At 39.3% G+C, this 24,248-nt stretch overlaps 2 protein-coding genes across 11 annotated transcripts in view; both read left to right on the forward strand.

Moving 5' to 3' along the window:
* UCHL3 (ubiquitin C-terminal hydrolase L3) overlaps positions 1 to 8,173 on the forward strand; it is a 41,469-nt gene extending 33,296 nt beyond the window's left edge. Inside the window, exons 7-9 of the mRNA XM_018071511.1 lie at positions 3,410 to 3,485; positions 5,956 to 6,014; positions 7,286 to 8,173. Coding sequence (XP_017927000.1) covers positions 3,410 to 3,485; positions 5,956 to 6,014; positions 7,286 to 7,369 — 219 coding nt within the window. The 3' untranslated portion in view covers positions 7,370 to 8,173. The remainder of the gene's footprint in view (positions 1 to 3,409; positions 3,486 to 5,955; positions 6,015 to 7,285) is intronic.
* Positions 8,174 to 13,623: 5,450 nt separating this feature from the next.
* Positions 13,624 to 24,248, forward strand: part of LMO7 (LIM domain 7) — a 130,104-nt gene continuing 119,479 nt past the window's right edge. For 3 of the 10 annotated variants that reach the window (XM_018071117.2, XM_029960967.1, XM_029960968.1), the window contains exon 1: positions 13,627 to 13,817. In XM_018071117.2, coding sequence (XP_017926606.1) covers positions 13,749 to 13,817 — 69 coding nt within the window. In that variant the 5' untranslated portion in view covers positions 13,627 to 13,748. Of the gene's footprint in view, positions 13,818 to 24,248 lie in introns of all 10 variants that reach the window. The other 7 variants (XM_018071114.2, XM_018071115.2, XM_029960970.1 and 4 more) reach the window with 4 other exon arrangements.

Below are 24,248 nucleotides of genomic sequence, written 5' to 3' on the forward strand. Positions count from 1 at the left end.
TACTAAGGTTGCAACCATAACAAAAGTTTCTGTAAGCTGTCCAAGATGCTGGTATTTGTCCTCTTTCTGTCTTTTCTGGATGGGAAAAAAATATGAATTTTCTTCACTATGTGCTATGGCACTTCCGAAGACTTGAAAAATGAGTCTTGAATCCCACAGGTTAGTTCCAAATCCTGATTAGACAATCATCTTATTTAGACTCCTGTGTCTTTCTCTTTCTTTGTGGTTTATACATACATGTGGTCCTTCAAATCTGCTGTCTCCTTTTGCACACTGAGTGGACTTCTAAGTGAAAAAATCCAGAGGAACAGGTCATTGCAACAGTTGACTGATGTTTGTGTTACTGAGGTCTTTGACAAGAAGAACAGTCAAGAGAAGATCCTCTAACTGTTCTAAAAAATACTGTGTAGTGATAAACGCGCAGGCAGACTTCTTAAAGATATGTTCTCTTGTTCTCTTAAGCACTCACACAGACAGTTTTTATTAGAAACTTGAAAACTTAGCCAAAGGTGTAGTTTTTCAAGGAGACCATAAAAGACATCTCCCTGGAGCTGACATTCCCTCTTTTTTCCATTCCTTTGAAATTTAAAATCTTCTGGTTCAAGTGTTAGGATTTCCAGAGCCTCCCAGTGAAGTAAAAATTGGCCTGACTAGGCTTCTTTTCGTGTGGGAGGTGTGTGTGTTTGTGTGAACATGCACACATATGTTTAGTTTTTTATCTCTAAGGAGGGGAGAGGTGTGGGGATTTTGAATCAGATTGATCACATTAGGAAAGTTTAATCCAGTTACTTGTTTGCCTAAGTTATAAGCAACAGATTTTTATAATATAAAGTTTTAGGTCATCATGACTGTTCAGGCCCTCTATGCTTTTGATTATGCAAATAATTCTCTGTCAAAAGTACTGAAATCCTAATTTTTCAAGAAATGTAAAAGATCTACTTTACTACCATCTAGACTAGATGAAAAGAAATCACAAGGGAAGGAGAATGCCTACATTAGAACATATGGTAGAAACTTTAATGATGGCATGTACTTTCATTCTCTGTCTCAGGCTGGGGAATTAAAAATGTAAAAACACATTTCTCACGGGTTGTGTCAGTCGCAAAATGAAAGCATGTTATTTAGATTAGTCACGTACAAAAACTCAGCAGGATTCTATAGGATTCTGTCTCTAAACTCTATGAAAAGTTAATCATGCTTTTTTTGATGGCTTCCCTGTCTGTCTTCTTTCTGTATACAGGGTCAACATTCCAAGCATGCCAATTGTGTCTCTCTATAGAAAGGGTGTTTATTAGAATTTGACAGAGAACCTACCCTCAAAATGGTCAAAGGGGCAACTATATCTTGGCCTAAATGTGATCAAAATCAAATCCTAACATGTCAAAGTCCTTTGAAATAGCGATACTTTGTGCTCTTCTACTTCATGTCATTTTGAGCCCAGGTAGAGTACGTTCAGCTTTTAAATGCTAAGCCATTTCCTTCCTAAAGTGAGGCTAACTGGGATGGTCTTCCCCTAACCCTGAAATTCCTTAAGCCTAGATTTCTGAGTTGGTAGGTTTAATGGATAAGTGAACATCTGTGAATTCATATGCCTACGAAGGGAATTGGTATGTGGGATTTTACAAGGATGCTCAGCTTTGCCTGTCTGCACATTTTTGTAGCACCACAGTTTAGATGTCTTTAAAAAGTTGGTTGATCAGTGGGAGTAACAACAAGATTCCATTGGTTGTTAGCTACTGTCTTGTGTGGTTTTCAGGAAGTTAGAAAACCTGTGGTCCTTTGAAGTTTGCAACTGGGGTATCCAAGTTCTTGTTTTCCCTAAGCCCTGGCTCTATTTGGCCTTTGTAAAACAAAATTATCAAAGGCCATTTCACTTAGACTGCTTGGAGTTCTGGTGGGAAGGTCCTCTTGTCCCTTTGATAGCTGCCTCATCTTCAGTGGCTGGAATGTTCTTTCTCCATTTTAGGCTCTCTGAAGCAGTGATGAAACAGGGTATTTGGGCCTTTCACACTTCAGCTGGTCATGGAGGTAACTCTCAAATGAGAGTGAGGGGAGATTGTGTGGGTTTTTGTTTTATTTTTATTTTCTCTCATTTAGAGCTTGCTACATAGAAATTCTGTAAGCTGATGGCAGTTCCTCCTTAATGTTGTGTTCCTTGCCCTTCTTGATGTATTAAAGGACTTATGGTGACTTCTTGTCCTTTGCTTTATTGTTTTGGTTGTTTGCTAAATTTCTTCAGTTTATGCTATCTTTTTAAGTCTTTTCTTATGACCTCAGGAAAAAGGAACCTTTAACCCAGTCTTGAAAAGATGATGCAATTGTAAGATTCTACAACACATTTTACACTCTAATCTGTTTCCGGCAAATTTTTACACTTTTGATCTTTTAAGGGTCTTTAGCAGTAATTACAAGATGAAAGAAAACGGCATGAAATGTATTTTCACACAAGTCAGATTCTTGATAATCAAGAAAAACTGAGGTGCTTTTTCCCATTCGCTCAAAACAGTATCACTTAAAATTGTGGATTGAAGTTCAGATGCAGACTGGACAGAATGATGAGGAATTAACACCCATCAGTTGCTATTGAACACAACAGTGGTGATGCTCCTTTTGGCTCAGAAGTTCAAAAACCGCTCAGTGGATGCTGGGAATGTGTGTTGGTGGAGCACTATGCTGTGCATGCCCAGTGTTCTTCTGAAAAAACTTTTGCTTGTTGTGGTTGGCAGTGCAGTACTGGGTTAGATAGATCTTTACCAACTGTAATAATTTTTTATGTTATGCCCCTTCGTGCTGTTATGCACTTCAGTCCTCTCTGGGTACAGCTACAATGATACCTTTTTGAAAATTCAGTCTAGGCACCTCTGGTTGTTTTCTTTCCTCCTCCATCTAAGATGTGTAAGCTGTTTCTTTTGATTGCTTGTGAAGAGGGAACAGGTTAACTCAACTGTGCTTGGCTTATGAGGAAAAAATATTTTGACCAAGTGAATGAATATTTTCACTTCTAAAATATTACAGGTTTCAGAGTTGAGCCCTGCATCACTTTATTGTGGGAGATGGGTTAGTGAAGGAGTTGCTATTTATATGAATATCTATTTTTGATGTTAATGTATTTGAGCTGATTCTACTTTTAATTCAGTAATGAAAAATAAAGCTTTTGTGTAGAGCTATAATTGGAAATAATTCCAGATATTTTACTGCATGTATTCTTACTGGTCTGTGCATTGCAGGCAGCTTCTTCATATTCCAGAATGATCTGCCCTGACTTCTGCCATTCTGTATAGATCCAGACTCACTTGTGATTTCTCTCGTCCAAGTGTTTTGCATATTATGATGATATGTGCTCATTAACCATATTGTGATACGAGTTTTAGTGAACACAATTTCTTTTTTTTCTTGTTTTGTCTTGCAGGCACCAAGTATAGATGAAAAAGTAGATCTTCACTTTATTGCCTTAGTTAATGTAGGTGGTCATCTCTATGAATTGGGTAAGAACACCTTTTTATCTGCCCTCTCCATTTGTTTGAAACAAATGCAAATAGTGATGCTGTTAACTGTCAATGTTTAGGAGAGATTTCTTGATATATAGGAGAGATTTCTTGTTATATAGGGCTGAGGTTCTTTTCAGCTACATCTTAGGGTCTGGGGGTTTCTGTCAAACAATTGCAGCCGTCTTCCCCTTACTTTTTTTCTTTTTGGTTCTCTTTCCCTCAACTCCCTCCTATTAAGATAAAATGATACAGAATACTAGACTGCCTCAAAACTTCTGTTATCATTTATAAAGACAGGAAGCAAGAAAAAATTGATGAACACTCAAAATTTCAGAGGAAACTAGTTATATTTATGTTCCTGCATTGCTTGTACTAAATTAACTGTATTCTCCTTTAGAAGTGTTAGCTGTACTATTAAGTCGCATGATACAGTTTAAACTGAAAGTGTGTAGTCAGGGTACCAACAGATATTAATATTCTGCAACTCATTTGTAATAGGCTGGTCATTTGTTTCCCTCTACTTTTTTGTGGTCATCAGGCCATTCACTGTAGAACAGTAGTCTTTATTTGCTGAATTACAGCTTTTTTCCCCCCTTCAGATTGTGTAGCACTTCAGTTCTGCTCTGATATTCTCTAATGACTCCAATATTAAATATGTTGCTGGGCAACTCAGTTTTGCTGCAGGCTCTTCAGAAAACCAGCAAGTACATCAGCATTTAAAAACTGGTCTTAAAGTCGCTGGTCTTTCCTATCATAATTTTTGCAGTATTTTATGGTTATAACATTTTCATCGTTTGAAAATCAACATGTAATTAAGCAATGCCCTTACCTAATCACAGTCTGGGGCATAAGTGGTATATCAGAAGTGCTTATGTTAATATTAAGTTGATCTAAGGGGTATTATCAGGGATTAGTTATGAACAATAGGCAAACATTTCTGTATTTTATGATCCTGTGTGTCTGTCAGTGAACTAGATCAAAAAGGTAAGTACTGTAGGATACAATATAAATGTTTTATGACTAAATTTCAAGGCATGGTGAATGGCTTGCTCTTCTTTCAGTAGTGTACTATTTCCATAATATGTTTTCATTGCCTATTAATTTACTCTGCTTAAAATGCAAACTACATACTATGATGACCATGTTTAGCTATTTTCTGTAGGTATGATGCAAGATAAAATCCATTTGAATTTTTTTCTTAAAATAAAAAAAAAAATAGAAAAAGAAGAGGCATTTAGCTCTGCTGTACAGTGGAACACCAGTAGTACTATATTTTTGTTCTTAAAATAACTTCTTTTTGTACCAGCGGAAGGAAGCAAAAAAAACAAACTTAAAAGTAGGAAAATGGGAGAAGGTTTTTCAATTGATTCACTGGGTTCAGTCACTGTGGGCAGTATGTGGGCTTTGGAAGGCAGAAAATGCTAAGGAAGCACATGGATGCTAAATGCTTGCGATGTTTTTGCCATAGAAAACACGTTATTTATAGTCACATGAAATTAAAATGCTGTTCTGCCAAGATGTATGTAAAAAACCCCAAGAATCGAATCAAACTTAACTTGCAGCAATTCAGAGCATTCATTTCTGTTTCCCTGACATTTTCTGAGGGTTTTGCATTGTTGTATCTTCAGTCATCGTTGTTACAATAGTGAACAATCTCTTGCTCATGCAAATCCAAAAGTTTGGAGTTTGGAAGTATTGTCAACTTTGATGGCATCTTTGGAGAGGGAAAGGTCTTTTACAGGGAGGACAGAACCAAAAGGCATTTTGGTCTAGCAGATACTGAGGATACCCTGACATATGTTTTCATACTGTTAACTCTTTGAAAGTAACCTTAAACATATTTCTATGAATGAAATTATTTTTCAAATGATGATAAAGATAGCATTATTATATTGCAAATGGGAGAAAAAAAATAACTATAGCAACCCTTTTTAAATGCTATGAAAGTACATAATACTTAGAGCTACTGGGCTTGTTTGCTAATTTATTTTAAATGAGAGAAACATTTCAGATATGCCAGACTCTTCAAACTGGTAGGTTTGTTGCTCGGTTCTGTCACGGAGTCCCTGCTCACAGCTGTCAAAGACCACAGACATACAGCTGTCTGTCTGAGTAAATCCATCAAGCGTAGTTGAAATTTTTCTACTCTACTGGAAAAACTGAAGTACTATACCAGCAGTAAAACAATAGCAACTTACACCCTTGTAAGTTTTCAAATAAAATATTAAAAAATATGTCATAGTTCGGATTATTTTTTTAATGTAACAGACTGTACATAATGATACTGGTTGAAGCAGTCAGCAGTGAAGGAGAGACAAGGGAAAAGCTAGCTGCATGTGTGATACCTTTATGAAAAATAAGATAGCATTTTTGAAAGTGAAGTACAAAAAAAGGTGTTCAAATAGTTTTAGCTGGAAAAATGAAATCTTATAAATGTGCTGTTCAATCGTGCTTTGTCTTTCAACAGATGGGCGCAAGCCATTTCCAATAAACCATGGGGAAACCAGTGACGATTCCTTTTTAGAGGTAGGAACAGAGAACCTTCTTAAATGGGGTTATAGAAAATTCCTGCTGTATTTCCACAAAGTTTATAGAATACATATATATGAAAATACTTATACTCTTGCTGTATTTATGGTTGGATGAGAAATAGAGCGAGTGGGATGGTAAGACAAAATTAGTTTTACTCAGTTCTAAAACCAGATATTTTGGAACACTCGTGTTGTAACTCTGGATGACAGAGTATCATAACATAAGAAATGTCAGAAAGGTTGATTATAACAGAAATTCAGACTGACTTGTCTTCTGTGCTGAGATTTGCATATACCCCTGCTCCTTTCAAGTACACGAGACAAAGTTATCAGATTGAAAACTTAAAATTTTTCATTCTCTTTCCTTTGGTTTAGTTATAGTTTGATAGGTGTCATACTAGACAGAAGTTGATTTCCTTTCTGAGTCTTGCTAATAATCATTCTCTAGTTTCACAGCTTCTTTTGAGTGCTTCTTTTGTCAGGAGCTGTTCAGTTGAGAAATTAATTGGAAAGGGATACACTCGGGAGGATAACTGTCATCCCCACAGCATGATACGAAGTTGAAGTTGAGAAAAGGCAATGCATAGATCTGACTATTATGGTATCCAGACTAGATTAACCTTTCCAAATCCCAGAAAAACTAAAAACAAACAAAAACCAAAACAATTTTATAGTTTAGTAGCATAGACTAATGTCTGTAAAGTTTGCATACAATTTGTGTTTGGACAGGGGGAGAAGAAGTTGGATAAAGCCTTCCTTATTTCATATGTAGCTTTTTTTGTGGTTTACTGATAACATGTGTTCTCCAGATTGTACCCTAAAGCTAGATGAAGGAATTACTTAAGATCTTTCAATTACCCCACAGAGCTTAGATTCATCTTGAAACAAAGGAAAAATTTCTGAATGCAGAGTACTAGTCAAGGCAAACTTCAGAGATGCATTTAGAAAGACAAGCAACACATCTGTTGCACAAAGTAATATTCAGTCACAAAAATTGTTTCTAAGGTTCTACATAAAACTTTTGCTTGTTTAGGCTGCCCATATGAGCACTGAAAATAATCTTGAATAGTGGTAACTCACCTCAGAAATACTGTTTATATAGATTTGTGACACTGTTTAGTAAACCTTCATGGAAAAGTCCATTTTGAGCATAGTTTGTATAAAGCATATCTTCATATTTCAGTTTTAGTGGTTTTTTTTTAAATTAATGTGATTTATATTGGTTTTCATTTTGTATTTTTTTCCATTTGTACTTTTTTTCCCTAGGATGCAATAGAAGTTTGCAAGAAATTCATGGAACGTGACCCAGAAGAATTAAGATTTAATGCAATTGCACTGTCTGCAGCTTAAAAGCTTTTTTCAGTGAGACTATTGCAATGTATTGTAACAATAAACTGTTGCCATATGTTAATAGTACAAATTTTGATACTTCCCTAATGTGTTGATTAATTGTAGCATACGTGGAATAAACTTTGCATTTGTCCTTGCTATATTTTGCTGCTTGTTCCTACAGCAACTTTGGGTATTTATATACAAGCATGCATTTTGTGCAAGATTTCTATGTGGTGGGTTTTTTCCCTTCCACCCCCTTAAAATTTTCAGAAATTACTGTCTGTGATGTTTCATCATAATAATGATGAGCTAGTTCAGAGCAGGATTATTGTTTGTATCATTCACAGATAACATTCTGAGTGGCGTATATGGTATGTTAATGGGTGAAAACTTGGAACATGAGGCTATCTCCATCTTTTATTTATAATGGTGCAAGAATATTATAAGAACTTCTTCAGGTGACTCAAATGACAAAGACATTTTTTCAGTGCATTATTTATAAATAAATATATGGAAGAAAAAAAGCAGAAAAAGGACTGTTCTTCCTGCTGGTGAGCACTAACATTTTAAAATTATCTTAATGTTTACATTTTGAATAAAACTTCACTTTGTTTCTCAAGCCTAATAATGTTAATAAATTGTCAAAAAGCTTTAGTTAAACCAATGTTTGCTATTTGTATATGTGGAAAAACAATTGTGGACTTTTGCCCCGGAAAAGGCACACTAACTAGTTCAAATGGGGTAGGACTGTGGAGGGCACACACAGATGAATAGAGCGATGTGAAGTATCTCACCTAACTGAAATAAATTATAGAAAAGTAATAATTGTTGTAATGAATTTTTGTTTAACAAGAACAGAAACAGACTATAGATTTTAAGGTAGCCATGATGGTCATATACTTTTCTCCCCTTTAGGAATATCTATTGTAAATTTGTCAGGTGGCATTACTGAATGCTGTGTGATACCCTTCCTCTGTACCATCCTTCTCACCTCACCCACTAGATCTTAAGATGCTGTTGACCCATTTTTATACATGAATTAGTAGCACTGTGGTTGTTTTGGATCTATTTTGTTGGTTTTGTTTTGAGTTTGTTTGGGATTTTTTGGCTAAGCAATCTTATGCTTTAGGATTCTTGTGAAGGTTGATTTTGGTTAATGTGCATTCCAGAAAAATATTCCTTATTTGTTCCTTAGAAGTGGAATAATTTAGGTTTGCTTCCAGTCAAACCCACTGCCAAAGGAAACTGAACCGTCCGTGTCCCAGAGAGTGCTCTCATTCTCTGTCAATTGTCATTGCAGGAAAAATGAATGGGGTTGTGCCAGAAGCAGTCTGGCAGAGTTTTCCTTCTTCATAGAAAAGAAAGAGGCCTGAGAGTCTGTCTTATCACTTACGATCATCTCTCTAAAACATGTTACCTGGAGAGTCCATTAACAACACTAGTCTGTTTTCTGTAAGTGAGATGGTTGGAAAAGCAAGGGAGAAAAACAACACTAATGAGCTTCTATTTTTGAACATTTTTTCACCCCAATAAAATGCAGTATTGTTAAGACTTGCTTTATGTTGCCCTGCAAGGCCCTGAAACTTGCTTTTAAATAAAAATCAAAGGATTTAGTAATCAAACCAGCTGAACTGTCTTCTTGATAATATCAGAAAAATCAAATAAAAGTTGGCACAATTGAATTGGGATATTGCATATTTTATGCTGAAGGTGACTTGATGATTAAATTTCAAGTAAGCCATAGTTAATACAGCTAAGGCCCTTTTAGGGGAGGGAGGAGGGTGAAGAAAGAAATGAAGCATAGTTCAAAGCTGTTAAACTAGCTACATCACTTGTCCGCTTTAGGGAAACAGTCACGCCTTATATGCTCTTCAATGTTCAGAAGACTTAAATGAATAACAAATGACTAATAAATGAACGGGCTCTCTTTTTGTGCAACTGTTTATTGCAAAATCCCTTCAGAACTGGAGCTCCTCATTAAGTACGAGAACTCATTAGACCAATGCATGACAAAGGATAACAAGGTTAGAATAGTAAATTTGGGGTGGGATTTTTCATGGGCACACTGGAAAAATACATCCTGAATGTTATGTAAAAACTTAAGAATTCTTACTATTTTGGCAATGGTAATTTTGTTCAGCATCTTCTACATAGTCTTCAAATCAGTTGTTCTGCAGGGTAAAGATTCCTTCTATTTTGTTTTAATTTTGTGTTAATTTCTGGTTTATTAATATATAAGATGGTATATTTTAGTGAACACTGTATTGAGATGCCAAAGGAAGAGCAATACACCAGTCCTTATGCCGAACTGTGTCTGCTTACTGTGTGGTCCCTTGCTAGATTGAAATTTTGAAAGACTGTACTGCAGAAATACCATCTCACCTAACCTGTGCAGTGCAACAGTCTTCCAGAGACCACCTTGTAAGAGCATTGGCACAGGCATTGGTGACCATCTTGAGGAGCATAGGAAGTAAAGGGATCTACAAGCTGCTGGAATATCCTTTTCCTCGACAGAACCTGTATAACTTGGATACAAGGAGTGAAGTACGAACTTGGCTGACTTGTCAGCAAGGTCGTGGCCAGGGGCTGATAAGCCCTGCAGACCACACAGTGCTTCGGCTCTGCAATGCCTCAACGTCTGCATCATTGCCTTTGCTGTACAATCTCTGCGTATTAGTTCAAGCTCCGTGGGAAAATAATGCTGTATTTTCTAACTTGTGCAGCCCTGCCAGAGCCTCGCCACCTTTGTGTGGAGGAACATGGCTTGGCCACAGGCACGCAGTGCTACTGACTATCAGGAAACCCCTCTTCACCTCCTTCAGTCCAGGCCAGCCATACACATCATCTTATGGAAACGGCGCGTGTAGGAGTGAAGAGATGATGCATGCTCCGCACTTACATTAACTTCAGCTGAGTGGAGCTGGTGTGCTATTATGCACTCAGGATTGTTCAAGCTCTTTTAAGTATATTGGTGCAAGTTTTCCCATGTTATTACAGCCGTTTTGTTAAGAAACCGTAAGGATTTAATAACCAGTACAATGCCCTTTCCTTTCAATCATGGCTGTGTGATTCAGTTAAGGGAAGAAGAAGAAAGATGTTGTTTTCTGACACTGAAATATGAGTTTTGGAAAATAAACACACTTAACAGCCCACATTTAGAAAATAAATGCTGTCTATCCTTAAAGGAAGCCTGCCTTGGTAGAAAATACATTGTGTCACATATTTGTAGAACTCTCCTTGAAAAGAACTGTTGCTTAACTTATCCCTAGGAGCACACACATATTGAAAGGGTTCATTTTTGCCAAATAGAACAGTACTATGTTTGCTACTTTTGAAGCAACAATTAGCAGTCATATCTGGTATATGTAATCTTTTTCTGATCTAGGACTCTAGTGACTTATCTTGTTAGTGCAAAGGAATAATAAACTATTTTGGTTGCTCAGGCTTACATAGATAACTTATCTGTGACAATTGTTTTAAAATTCACTTTGAGGATGAAATTTGCATGTTGGCACTTTTTTTTACTTAGTGAATAACTTCAACTTAAAAGTGTTTTACTTAAACACTGACTTAGTCAAGTTACTTGATTAATCAGATTACTCAAATTATTTGATCTAAAACATTAAACAATTTGTAAGAAAAGTTATTTGATTGCCTTGATGTGAAATAAAGCAACCAGAAATAAGTGAGAATTTGAAAATGTTTTTTTAAACACGATCTCTTCTGAAACCTGTTTCATAGAATTCTATTCTCAAATAAATTTAAACTTTTATAGAGTTCTTAATTACTTTCTCCTACTTAGGGACAAGCACTGTATTTTTAGATGAAGTGAAAAGACCTTAAAAACTGGAGAAAGATTGCTGTTGTTCCCCAGAAGAATGTTTGGTAACCTCAGCTAATGCACACTGATGTCAGCCAGCAGCAGCAGCTCATACATGCTTTATTTAGACTTTTTTTACCCTTTGTAGTCAATGATGCTTAATAGTGAGATGAGAAGGTTGTTTTCAGATGTTCAGGCTTCCCACTTGAGAAATATGCAGATTCTTCATTTGTATTTAGTCTTGTGGCTGATCTGGCTTGGAGCAGGAAAAAAGAGTGGGAAAAAACTTCAAAATTACAGCTTTGATTATCGTTTCATTCATTACTGACCCTAAAGCATAGATGTCTTAATTCATGCCATGGTGAGGAGCTAAATACATAATTTCTATGAATTTGTAACTTTAATTAATGTCAAACATCTGCTGTAGAACTTCTTTCAGCCAAAGTCACTGCAGTTTTCTTCCTTTGTGTAACACTAGCAACACTGATTTCCACATACTGCAGAAACTGATGGCTAATATCTTCTTGGTATGTTGGTTTCCTAAAAATTTTCTTTCCTATTCCAAGAAGGTTTTTTGTAGAGCAGAAATAAGATGCATTATCTCAGGAGAAGCAAATTTGTGTGAAGTACAAATTTTAAGTTCTCAGTAGTCCTTCAAAAATTACCTGTGTTTTGCTGTGGATCATAAAAGCCTAAGATGCATGCAGCAACTCAGTTTGCTACATACAGAGAAGATTTGGAAAGAAAAAATACTACTTATAGTTAAAGGAGAGAAAGATAGAATCATTAAGGTTGGAAAAGACCTCTAAGATCAAGTCCAACTGTTAACCAGCACTCCATGTTTCATCACTAAACCATATCCCTTCAGGAAATGCTGATTTGTGTGTAGTACAAATTTTAAGTTAGCTTTTCTCAGTAGTCCTTGAAAAATTATGTATGTTGTGCCATGGGCCATAAAAGCAAAGCGTGCATGCAGCAACTTGGTTTTACTTATGGAAAAGACATGGAAAGAAAAAAATGTTACAAAACATTCAAGTAAGAAAAGATCATAGCATTGTTAAGGTTGGAAAAGACCTCATAAGATCATAGAGTCCAACCATTAAACTAGCATTGGCATATTTACCACTAAACCATGTCCCCAAGTGCCACATCCATGCATTTTTTTAACACTTCAGGGATGGTGATTCCCCCACATCTCTGGGCAGCCTGTGTCAGTGCTTGATCACCCTCAAACTGAAGAAATTTTTCCTAATACCCAATCTAAACCTCTCCTGGTGCAACTTGAGGCCATTTCTTCTGCTGCTGCTTCTTGTTACCTGGGGAAGAGACTGAGCTCCACCTTGCCACAGCCTCCTTTCAGGTAGTTGTAGAGAACTTAAAATGTTAAATGAAATCAAGTACTTTTAAAAAAAACAAAACCAAAGCAACACAAAAAACCAAAACCCTCGTGCTATGTATGAACATTCCAGAAAACCACTTTCCCCTGATATTTCTTCGACTTTTCTGTTTAGCATGTGTCCATTCCTGTATTGGAAAATAGGATTTTGCTGTGTTCAGTTAGCACATCACCTCTCCTGGTTCTGGTGTGTCGGTCAGGGTGGGTCAACCTTTGTTGCAGCAAAGCATAATCCCAACCTGCCTCACATCAGTGGTTACTGCAGGAGCCAGAGCTCAGCATGGCACCCACCCCAGGTTCAGCAGTCAAGCCATACTGAGATCGGGCTTTAGGTCTGAGCCTGGGATAGCGTGAGGGGTAGAGAAGTCACAAAGAATCTGTTGCAGTGTGCTGTGAGCAGACATGGATGAAACAGAACAATGGGCACTGGTGTGAGTGCTGTGAGTTATACCAGAACAGAGGCCAAGGGTGCTGGGGAGGGAAGCGTGGAGGCCGAGCTGTGTGGCTCCAGTTCTGCCCGGGCAGCTCCGCTTTGGCCACTTTGTATGAAAAGCGCTCAAAACGAAGTGCGGCTCTCTCACGTCTCCCAAAGCGGTGGGAAAGCCTCCTAACTTCGTCCCCAGGCGGGACAACGCTGCAGAGGAGCGTGGTGCCGGATGCCCCGGGTGGCTGCGGTGCGGAGGTGAGGGGCCCGGGCTCCGCTCCCGCTGCCCCGGCGGAGGGCGGTGGAGCGCAGGGCAGCGCAGGGCAGCCCCGGGGCGGGCGGGGCGGCAGGTGGCGGGGCCCGGGCGGCAGTGGCCGGCCCTGAAAGGTGCGATTGTCCCCAGCTATTCCTGGTATGCGCCGGGGCGGAAGCCGCCGGGGCGGCCTCCACCGGCCGTGAGGGCGAGGGGCGCGCGTCCCGGCGGAGGGAGCCGCCGCCGCCGCCTCTGCCGCGGGGGTGCGGCCCCTCCCGGCCGCCCGGGGGGCCCGGCGCTGCGCTACAGCCCGCGGCTCCCTCGGATTCCTGCGTCGCGGAGCGCCAGCGAGCTCCCTCCCGGGAGGGGGAGTTCCGCGGGGAGGAGGTGGAGGGGGAGGAGACGGCGCGGGGAGCGTTAAAAGGAGGCAGCCGAATGACAGCGGCCGCTCCCGCGCCCCCGCCCCCGTGAGGACCGGCCGCCCCTGCTCGCTCACTGCTGGACATGGAGGGGAGAGAGGACGCGGAGTGCGACTGCCAGGTGGCGTTCGCCGAAGCCCAGCGATGGGTAGAGGTGAGGCGGCTCTCGGTCCTGCTGTGTGCCAGCCCCTCGTCACCCTGGTCCCCTCCCGTGCCCCCTCCCCGAGGCGGGGTCCCGCCGCGCCCCCCGCTCCCGCGGGGCTGCCCCGCCGTCGGGCAGCAGCTCTGGGGATGCGGCCCCAAACTTTGCTTCTTTGTCAGCAGCTGTGGGCTGCTATTTTTAGAAGGTATCGTGGCAGTTTGCAGAGATCTGTCTGTGCAGCATCGCCACCGCCCCCTCCTCTGAATCCAAATTAAAGGCTGGCTTGGCTGTCCGCCTGTCATTAAGGCTTATAATTTCTTGCCGTCTTGTAAATTACTTCTATAGCGCTTGCTCCGAGACAGTCTGAATTAAAGGCACTCCTTCCTGTCACGAAAGAGTTCAGGACAGAGAGCAACCTGAAATTAACACTCATTTTCTTTTCTCCTATTTTTAAACATGAGTGTCTGACTGCGCACAGGGCTTGATGTAAATATGTGTGTTTCTGTATCGTTACACCGAGTTACACCGGTGCGGTACGTGCTAATGCCTGAAGAGAGAGGTTGTTCCTAGGTGTACCCGAGTGTGGTCAGGCAGCGAGCGGCTGGAGCCAGCTAGGCTCATGGCGTGGAAGCTGAGAAATGTTGGGAATACTGAACGGCCTTACTTAAGAGTCGTGGTGTGCTTTTAAAGTAGAGCTTTAAAGTGCTGGTTTATATGTATTTTAACGTATTAAGCTTATTTCTATTTGCCTGTTAACTTGAGATGAAACTTACGATGTCAGAAGCGCTATCCCAGTAACTTTCGAAGGAGTATATATTCAAAAAACAATGTTTGTTACTTTTTATCTCTCATCTTTATAAGCTTGTCAAGACCTGAGTCCCGGCTTGTTTCCTCTGTAAAACAATGACATCTAGTGCTTAAAATCTACTGAGAATTTTAAACTGAGAGCACCAAAGGCAAGGGTATCACAAATGACCTCCACAAGTGTCACTTTGTGTGATTTGTGAATGTAGGTAATTAAAGCAGTCCTGGCTTCCCCATGTGTCAATTTTATAAGAGCTAGCTGTGAGTTTAGGTAATTAAAGCATTCCTCCCTCGCGTATACCTATCTTGCATTGCTTTTTGCAAACTGGCAAAGCTTACTTTAAATAGTTTCATTAAGGTGATGTCATCTTTGAAAATCCTATTTTAAGGGTTTGGGGATTTGTTTTAATTATTATTAAATTTCACTTGAAATTTATGGTTGTACCATTCCTACAGAAGGTTCCCTCTGCCTTCCAGTAGCACGTGGGAGCACTAGCAAAGCAATGTGAGTGTGGATTGTGCTGTTTGTGTAGAAGAAAACAACAAATGCTCAGCTTCCTGCCTTCCTCATCTAATTTGTATGACTATCCTTTGATATGTGAAAGCTGTTCTCATTTTAAAGGAACTTTTTAACTTGGGGAAACATTTGATTGTAAAGCGAGTAACTTGAAAACCTGAAAGTATTGGTAAACAGGATGTTAGGAATTCTATAAAGTTAAAGGAAAATGTAAATATTTATTTCCCTATGAAATTAGGCTTGTATTTCAGAAGTACCGGTGTGTTTCTCTACTCTTTACATCCAGATGGGTTAAAAAGCCAAGACTAACCATTTCCGTTGTTGTATGAGAAGAGTAATGATATTTTTAGGGTAATGAGACCCGTCCCAAGGTTTTGTGAGTCTTGGTGAAACAAAGTGGTGTATACATGATAGAGAGTGAAACTTGATGAGTCCTAATGATTAAACAATTACTTTTGAAGATGAGGCAGATTTCCAAATATTTATGAACTTGAAGTTCTGATGTTTTGGTAAGGTTTTGTGTGTCAGCTTCTCCCTAACATTAGAGGAAGATGAAAGCATACATACACTAGCTACTATGTGTTTAAGAGAACAAGCCAAAATGTCTGTGTAAACTGTTACTCTTTCTTTTTGCTAATGAAATCTGTGTTAACATATTTCTGTATTTCAGTACAGAACTTTTTGGACTCTGAGACTTAAAAAAAACTCAGAAGACCTGAGCTCAAACCTTGAAGCTGAGGGCTTTTTGCAATGGGAATGAGCAGCTGTATTTGTCAGATCTCAGGGGTAGTCAAAAACCCACCCCACAACATCAAAAATTTTCACCCCATGTGTTCTTGAAGGTCTTTGGGAGAGAAAATTGTGTCCTGGTTGGGTCCCTCTTCTGCCTCTTCCCAGCTGAATTCTCCATGCTGTAAGGCAGCCACTGGCTGGTGGGAGCTGAAACATTTGTTCCTAGTTGTGGTGCTAGTCTTATGCTAAAAAAAAGTGAAAAAAACCCCCACAAACCCCAAACCAGCCAACCAATGAAAAAATAAAAGAAAAAACAATAAAAAAAATCCCCACAAACCCCAAACAAACAAAAAACTCCCTCTCCCCACCCCAAAACCAAACCCTCAAACAACCCAAAACCAAAAAGCCCAACAGCTTGATTAAGAGTAATAAAACCAAAAAATTGTATCTGATATGTGGTGATAGTTAATGAAACATGTCGTTCTTTAATTCAGATTCATGTTGGGTCATAGTTAATGATAATGCAGACAAGGCAGGCCTGTAGTATTCACAGTGCAGAGACTTCAAATGTAGTCCCCAACCTCTAGTGTTTTGTGATTTGGGAGGAGAGATGATGTTGCTTGTCTCAGTTACACTCCTAGAGTCACTTTGGGAGGCCTGTCTGTCGAGGTCATCTACTTATTTGGGGGAAAGAATAGTCGTTTTCTGTGCAAAACTCAAGCTCTTCTCACATATTGTTTATCCAGAAGTCAGCACTAGTTAGTGAGGTTGGGTCCTTGCATCTGAGACTTTTGGAGCCTTCTGAGCTCTCTCTGGAGCAACTGGTGCTGGTCAAACTCACTTGCAGGCCATCTACCTCCTCAGCTGGGCAGATGGTGCATGCTGAGACCAGAATAAAACACTGGTACACCACAACTTAGAAATAGCTTCTCAAAAAAGAAGAAAGAGGAGAGACCTCATTACAGTCTACAACTTCCTAATGAGGGGAAGAAGAGGGGCAGGCACTGATCTCCTCTCTGGTGACCAGTGATGGGACCCAGGGAATGGCATGGAACTGTGTCAGGGGAGTTTTCAATTAGATATTAGAAATAGGTTCTTCACCCAGAGGGTGGTTGGGCACTGGGAGGCTCCCCAGGGAAGTGGTCACAGCACTAAGCTTGACAAAGTTCAAGAAGCATTTGGACAATACTCTCAGGCACGTGATGTGATTCTTGAGGTGTCCTGTGCAGGGCCAGGAGTTGGACTCAATGATCCTTGTGGGTCCCTTCCAGCTCAGGATTTTCTATGATTCTGTGAAAGGTAGAGCTGTTTGCCAAACCTAGAAATAGCTGGGTTAAAATAGTTTTACTGTGTTCTGTTCCATATTATAACTTAAGCAAGCCAAAAGCTGTTCCTCCAAACCAAAGCATTCTTCCCCCAGCTATTAAATATCCCAGACTGCCGACTCTGTTTTCCTGCCTCAAGATGTGGGAGGGCAGTCTGCCTCTCCCTCTCTGCAGTCCTCCACCAAGTTCACCCTTGTGAATGAAAGGGAGGCATAGTTCCTCTCCCCCGAAACACATTTCACCATTTTAGGAGCAATGCCTCTTGAAGAGTTCTAAAGAAAAGAAATGTGTGCTGTTTTCTTGTAAAACATCTGAGCTTTTGATTCCTATTCTGTGTCTTAAATGAACCCTAATCTTCAGGTAAATGTCTATGGTTTGAAATTGTTTGCTAAAGCAACTTGAAACCTGACCCACAAAGTCTGTAAATCTTTAGTTAAAGGGCCCTGAGGCAAATAACGCTTGATTTATTTTTTTTTTCCCCCTGAAGCACTCAAATGTACAGATCCAGTCTGAGCAAGGGTGGCCAGTGAGCGTGTGCCTGAATGAATTGTTGGACTGAAGCAGCAGAGCCATAGGAAAGCATGTGAAGCAACCTTGAGAAATGCATTGAAGTGAAAAATGGGTGTTGGGCCAAGTAACCCTTGCAAACTTTTACAGCTCTTCTTGTGAGCTAAATTTATTTCCCTAATAACTCATGTAAAGTTCTTAGAGTTAGATGTTCTGAGAGCTACTAATTTTGTGAGATACTGTTGTCAAGAGCATCAGTCTGACAGTCAGAATCAGGACCGTGTAGTCCTGGGATTGCTCCTCATGCAGAGAAGAGAGACTGCAGCAGAACAGAAGTCCTTCCTGATGCTAACCCTACCCAGCATTGATGGAGAGAGGTGTTTCACCATGAGGATTTCTGTAGCAAGATAAGGTTTTTATAATTTTCAAGAAGCTGCATTAGAGGAAGAAAGCACAACTTGTATGAACAGCAACTAAAGATACCTCTGCTGCTCCTGTCTGTCATGACCATTAAATAGGTACTGAAAAAGCCTAATTTTTCTGAATGCTGTTGCGTGTGCTGATAACTGCATGCATTATTGCTTTAAAGCGTGCTTTTCAGAATCCAAAACTATCTTCCTTGTAATTTAAATGTACCTGTTACCTTTTGAATGTTGGAAGATTATTTTGGGGCTTTTGGATTTTTTTCTTTTTCCAGGAACCCCCAAATTTATGTATGTATGCATACCCCTCCTCCCTCGTCCTGACACACACACCTGCTCAGAAGATTGAAAAAACGGATTTGCAGAGTAACTTGATAGAAAGAGTCTGCTTGAGGTAAAACTTGAGAGCCAGGACAACTTGGTGAAATCTTTTAGTTTGAACCAACAGTACAGCAATCAAATCCAGTGAATGGTCTGACATGTGGTCACCAAATGTTTCTGTTTGTTGAAGCTGTTTGAAGTCTGCATTTCTACTGTATATTTTTATGGCTTCTGCAAATGCAGCAAGAGGTCTAGCAGTGATGTTTTTCCTGTATTTGCATAGAGATCTTACCTCAGTGATTATTTTGTTTTGTTTTCCCCCCAAGCATGAATCTAATGCATACAGTCTGGTATGGCAGATGGGAGGAATAACTGTAGAGATAGAGGACTCATCTTACTGTTCAAATCCTCTTCTCGAAGGTACCTTTATTTAAGTTGAACTAATCATTATGAAAATGTTTTTCTCAGTTCTGGGTAATGTATTCTTAATTAATGTGTAGAGAGCCAGTCAATGTCCTGAATAGTGTCAGAATGAAAGATGTGTGAACAAAAAGGGAAAATCTATATATTTTGTTGTCTCAACTATGTTTAATACTGGGTAATTCTGTCAAGTCATAAAACCTGGGTGGGCTGGTTTCTGGAGAACATCTTACAGTACAGCTGCTGAAGCCCTGGCTCACATCTACATAAGGGATGTATTTAATCCTCCTTTAGGTGGATGCATCAATATTTCATTATTATGTCTAGAGTCTTGGCAATGAGCATTGCATGGAATAAATCTAAGTGTATCCAATTAATATATACATATGAATCGATACATAAATATACATTCTGCTAAGTAAATACTGTGTGAATTTAAATCCTAGAAATAATGTTCTCTCCACTGCCTGCAGACTCTGAAAGTGCTGTGGTAAAATGTCATATAACAGGGCTAGCAGCAATGTTTTAGAGGGAGAGGGTGACAGTAATACTGTTTGATCTGGCTGAACGTTATTCTCTCTGTTACTTTATTGTCCCCTTGCTTCCAGGCCTCGGGAAAGATATCTATAATGTGTTTGGGAGAAAAATGGGACTAACTTTTGCTTGAGAATAAAATCTATTTTCTGGTTTCAGCAAGGTGGGTTTATATATTTTCAAGTCTATATTTGGAAATTCTTAGGGTGAATCAAAAGTCTGTCCTCACACAGTCCTCTTCACACAGTATGTGATGGGCATCCATAGCTCTGAGCTGAGTTCATAGCGTAGTTTCCTTTATGGACAGTTTCTCTTTGTACTTTTGAGCATTGTTTTAAAACTTTGCATGAAAGCAGCATCTGCACGCACTTTAAGAGGAAGAATTAACTTGTTGACTATAGAAATGGGTATGTTTTCTATACTGGGGAAATGCATTGCTGCTTACAGGGATCTACAGAAAATTCTGTCCAGATTTTTGTGTTCTTCTGTTCTGTATTTTGTGGTTACCAACTACAGTTAGTTCTGGTGTTACTTTTGTTCTTTTTCTCCTGTCTTTTTGTGTGTTTGTTTTTTGAACTGTGTCCCGATCCTTTCTGCAGTTTTATGAGGTTATGCATTTTTTTTCTGCCCATAATTTAGGGAGAAGGTGAGATGATACTGATTTCCACATTTAGCATATTTTACTCTGGCCCCTTGCTCCTGCCTCATTACCAAGAGCTCACTTTTAGCACCTTTTCTTTGTCAGGCACTGTTTTTTGGTCTAAATTTTTAAGTTTTTAATGAGCACTTGTGTATAGTACATTAGACGGTGACCTTGCTGAGCTTTGGAAAACACTTGGGTTTTATTGTGTTGTAAGAACCAGATAGATTCCAGCTGTTTCTTGTACCTACCACTCCTCCACTTTAAAGTTCCTTTATCCACTCCTGCAGGACATTTTGAAAAAACCAAAACAAAACCCAACCTTTTTTGCTTAACAAGGCTAATATAACTTAACTATCATTTTTTTTAAATGGGCTTTCCAGCTACAGCAGTTTAATGAAAAACAGCATGTGCTCTCAGACTCAGTGTACTAGAAATGAATCTGCTGGTCTGAGGTGTGCTTGACACACCTCACTTATTATCCGAATTACCTTAGGGGGAGTGTTTTGGGTCTTGCTGTACTTCGCATATCTGAATACTGTCAATCCAAGTAAAAATCTAACTTTTAAGGAATGTAGTGAATAAGCTACTTTAAAATAGGTTTTGTGGTTTTTCATGTTGTGAGCTGCTGCATAAAGTTGTATATTTAGCTTTTTTGAATAGTGTTTAATTTTTATTTTTTCAATGAAAGAAAGATGTATGGATCTGACTCACATCGCGCTAGCTTCCAACTGGATACTTAGCTGTAAAGCTTTCATTTGTGTTATATTGAATAGAGAAATCTAATTTAAACAGTGTTTTCCGTTCATAGTACAAAACATCTGGGATTATCTTAGAAGGGCATGAAGATTATAAGACTTGCTTTATATTTTTTGCCAGTGCTGGCACACGTTGTGCAAATGTTGGCACATTTTTTTTGTACCAGCTCATGTGAAAGTTCTGAGTTTTGTTTCTGGATGTGATTCAGCTCTCAGTCATTACTATTAGAAAAGAAACATAATATACTAACTTAGGGAAATAGTTATCACTGCATTGGCCAAAAAAGTCAATCATTGTAATGTAACGCAGCATTAAAGGAGTTAGCTGAGTTGGGATTAGTTCAGCTAGCACAGACAGTGAAATCTGTTGTTTGGGCCAAGCTGTCCTCCTACAGTAGATCCCAAAACAATGTGGTTTTGTGTTAGTGCTGAGATAGTATCCCAGGAAGGTGTCATTGAAACTCCTGTGCTTGGCCTGTGCTTCTCCTGCCTCCTTTTGCAGTGGCAGTGGTGTGCCTGACCCACTGGTGATTTGGCTCAGGGGGTTCATCTGATGATGGAAAATCAGCCTGTTTTGTGGTATTTGGTACTTGCCTGGCTCCTGGGAGGCAAGATGCCTCATGCCAGGGAAGAGGTGGTTTTGGTGGAGACAGCCTTTTGGTGGCAGCTCACTGTTGGGCTGCAGCTGGCTTAGTGGGATGAAGAGGGGCAGATACCTGAACTTAGACAAGACATCCCTTTCCCTGGAGGCTTCTTAAGTCACCTGCTTCTGCTCATTGCCCGACTTTCTTCCTTACCTGACTCGGGATCTGTTGGTAGGTGCCCAGGGTTGAGGTATAAGCTAGACACCTGGATTAAGGAGACTGGCTTCTAGCTATAAATAACTTCTTCAGGATGAATTTCATAAGGCTGAAATACAGTTGGAACTATTTTACTCAGGAACTGAGGAGTTTCTGAGCAAAAGCATTTGAAAGTATTTGATATTCTTGCACACTGACTTCTCATATGGCAGAAACAGTCCTTGTGTCTCACTGGAGCTATGTTAGTTGGGAGATGATCCTTCAGAGGTACTGGGACACCTGCCCCCAAATTGAGGGCAGTCCAATCCCAGATCTAATCTCCAGTGTTATTTGTAAATTCTTTCCTGGAATTACTTTATTGACTGTGCTATTTGTTATTTATTTCTTATTTTTTTCTTTCAGGAAGGAATTTGAAAAATCTAGCCTGTGATTTTTCCATATGTTCAAATGTGAGATTTTCCACATGTTCAAATGATTGCATCAGCTAAAAAAATCAAGATGTGATAAAGAACAGAAGCAAGTGCAGGATGTTTTCTGTTTAGATTAAGGAAATTGATAAAAAACCAGCCAGTATGCTGTGGGGCTCCAAAATGCCTTTTGTGCAGCTATGTCAGAATTTCAGGGTGCTGGAAGTGGCAGATGAGTGTCAGTTTTTGCCAGTGGTAACGTCCTAGCTTGGATCAGTCATGATAGTACTGTGTCAGAGTTGCTGATACCTCCAAAACTATGACATAAGTATACTCTTTCAGTTAGTTATTGGCTACTTGACATTGAAGCAAGCAGGATGTTAACTGGATGATCTTAAGTGTCTTTTCCAACATTAACAATTCTGTGATTCTATGAAACCAGATGTCGAAGTGGAAGAAAAATGAAGATCCAGGTTTGACACTACAGGGTTGGAAGGGTTTTGTTGCAATACCTGTTGCACTGCCTTGAAATGCTTCTTTGGAAACTATTTAAGATTAGGTAAAGCAGGGGGACAAAGGCATTACTGCATTTTTTGCTCTAGGAAAGACCTCTTTTCTTCCTTGTGTCACCATGCCCTGTTTGCCTAAACAGTGCCACTGACAAAATGTACCTCTTTTGATGAACCTGAAAATGTTTCACTCATTTTCCTGAGTGAAAATGGGCCAGACATTTGCTTGCAGGTTCTTTTGAAAATAGAAGAGGTTGAAGTTGTAACAAAATGACACTATCTTAAGTAACTAGAAAGATTTCACCTTTGTGTATGTGTGTGTATGTATATATATATGTATAAAAATAAAATATATATATATAGATATAGAGAAATGTATATATATGTATATACATATATATATATCTATGTATATATATAGATAAAGGTTGCTTGTAGTCGATTTTATTTGGACTGAATGGAAATGGAGTAAGGATGAAGGCATGAGCTCTAGGTACAGATGGATATCTTTCACAGACATTTGCCTGATGCTGTGGAGGGGAAAAAAGCATCCCTGATATAATAAACATCAACTTGATGTTTATTCAGGAGGGTATTGCTTCACAGCTGTGAGTCTTATGTGTGGATGAATTTTTTCAAAGACAGATCTCCATTAAAAAGCACAGACTGGGTTGCTCACTAATGACCTAACTTTCATGTGTCTGATAAAATCCAAAAGTCCTCTGTGACGCTGGGGTAGGTCTTGCAAAGTATTCTCAGACTCCAGGAAGGTCTGCATGTTAGGTGTCATTGGATAGGGCTGGGAGCTGTGCACTGTGGAGAAATGACAGAGAAGAGGAGCTTGGAAAGGGACGAGGACAAATGTGCACCTAAGGTTATTTGTAAATAACTACTTTTTCTTCTTACTCAAGTGAATTTCTTACCTTGTGAGTATTTAAATTGTGAAATTTAGTAGAATGCGCTGGCTTTATAAATCTGGGATTTTCTTTTGCATTTGTTTTGCATTTAGTAATTTAAAACATTGGAGGAATACCGCTGGAGACTGTTCTAAATTTCTGAATGTATTATTACATTTATTTTAATTTTTTTCACTTACATATTTGTAAAATCAGTATCTCCTCTGCCTTACCTACCATGGGACATGGAAGCCTATTGTTAGACCTGACTGAAAAATGCTAGTATATGCGTGCTTATGGTTACTTTTTTATTTTCTTCCCTTTCTTACCTCCCCAGCCAAGAACTTCTAAAATTAGTGTTTATTTTTTTATTGTGGCAACTAAAATCTTGTATCATTCGATCTTCCAGTGGAATCTTTGATCTTTCCTTCTGAAAACTGTCTCCTCTTGAAAATTGTAATAAAAAGGCGAATGTTCTTTTCCTAAACATATTTGGATATACCATAGTTAAGAAGGATAATGCTATTAAATCATGTCTGGTTCTCAGTATAACGATGAATTTTGTCAGAACACAAAATACTTAACATGCACATTTCAGCAACAAGATTTGGTTTTTGTGTGCAGGCAAGTCTCTTGGAAAAACCTTATTAACTGGTCATGGTAATAAAGCGTAAGGCTGGAACAGCAGTTTCCAGCATCCCAGTAGATGATCGGGAGGCTGGCAGTAATTTGGTTTCCTGTGTCTGGTGCATTGATGGGCTAGATGCAATCCAGCCATGCAGACTTCCAGTGGTGACTCATCTGATTATTTTTTATTTCCTCTCTGATCAGCAGAGGAGGTAGGATAGAGG

This window comes from Manacus vitellinus, unplaced genomic scaffold (assembly GCF_001715985.3).
Source record: "Manacus vitellinus isolate BGI_N305 unplaced genomic scaffold, ASM171598v3 scaffold_2_pilon, whole genome shotgun sequence".
In the NCBI taxonomy this organism is placed as follows: domain Eukaryota; kingdom Metazoa; phylum Chordata; class Aves; order Passeriformes; family Pipridae; genus Manacus; species Manacus vitellinus.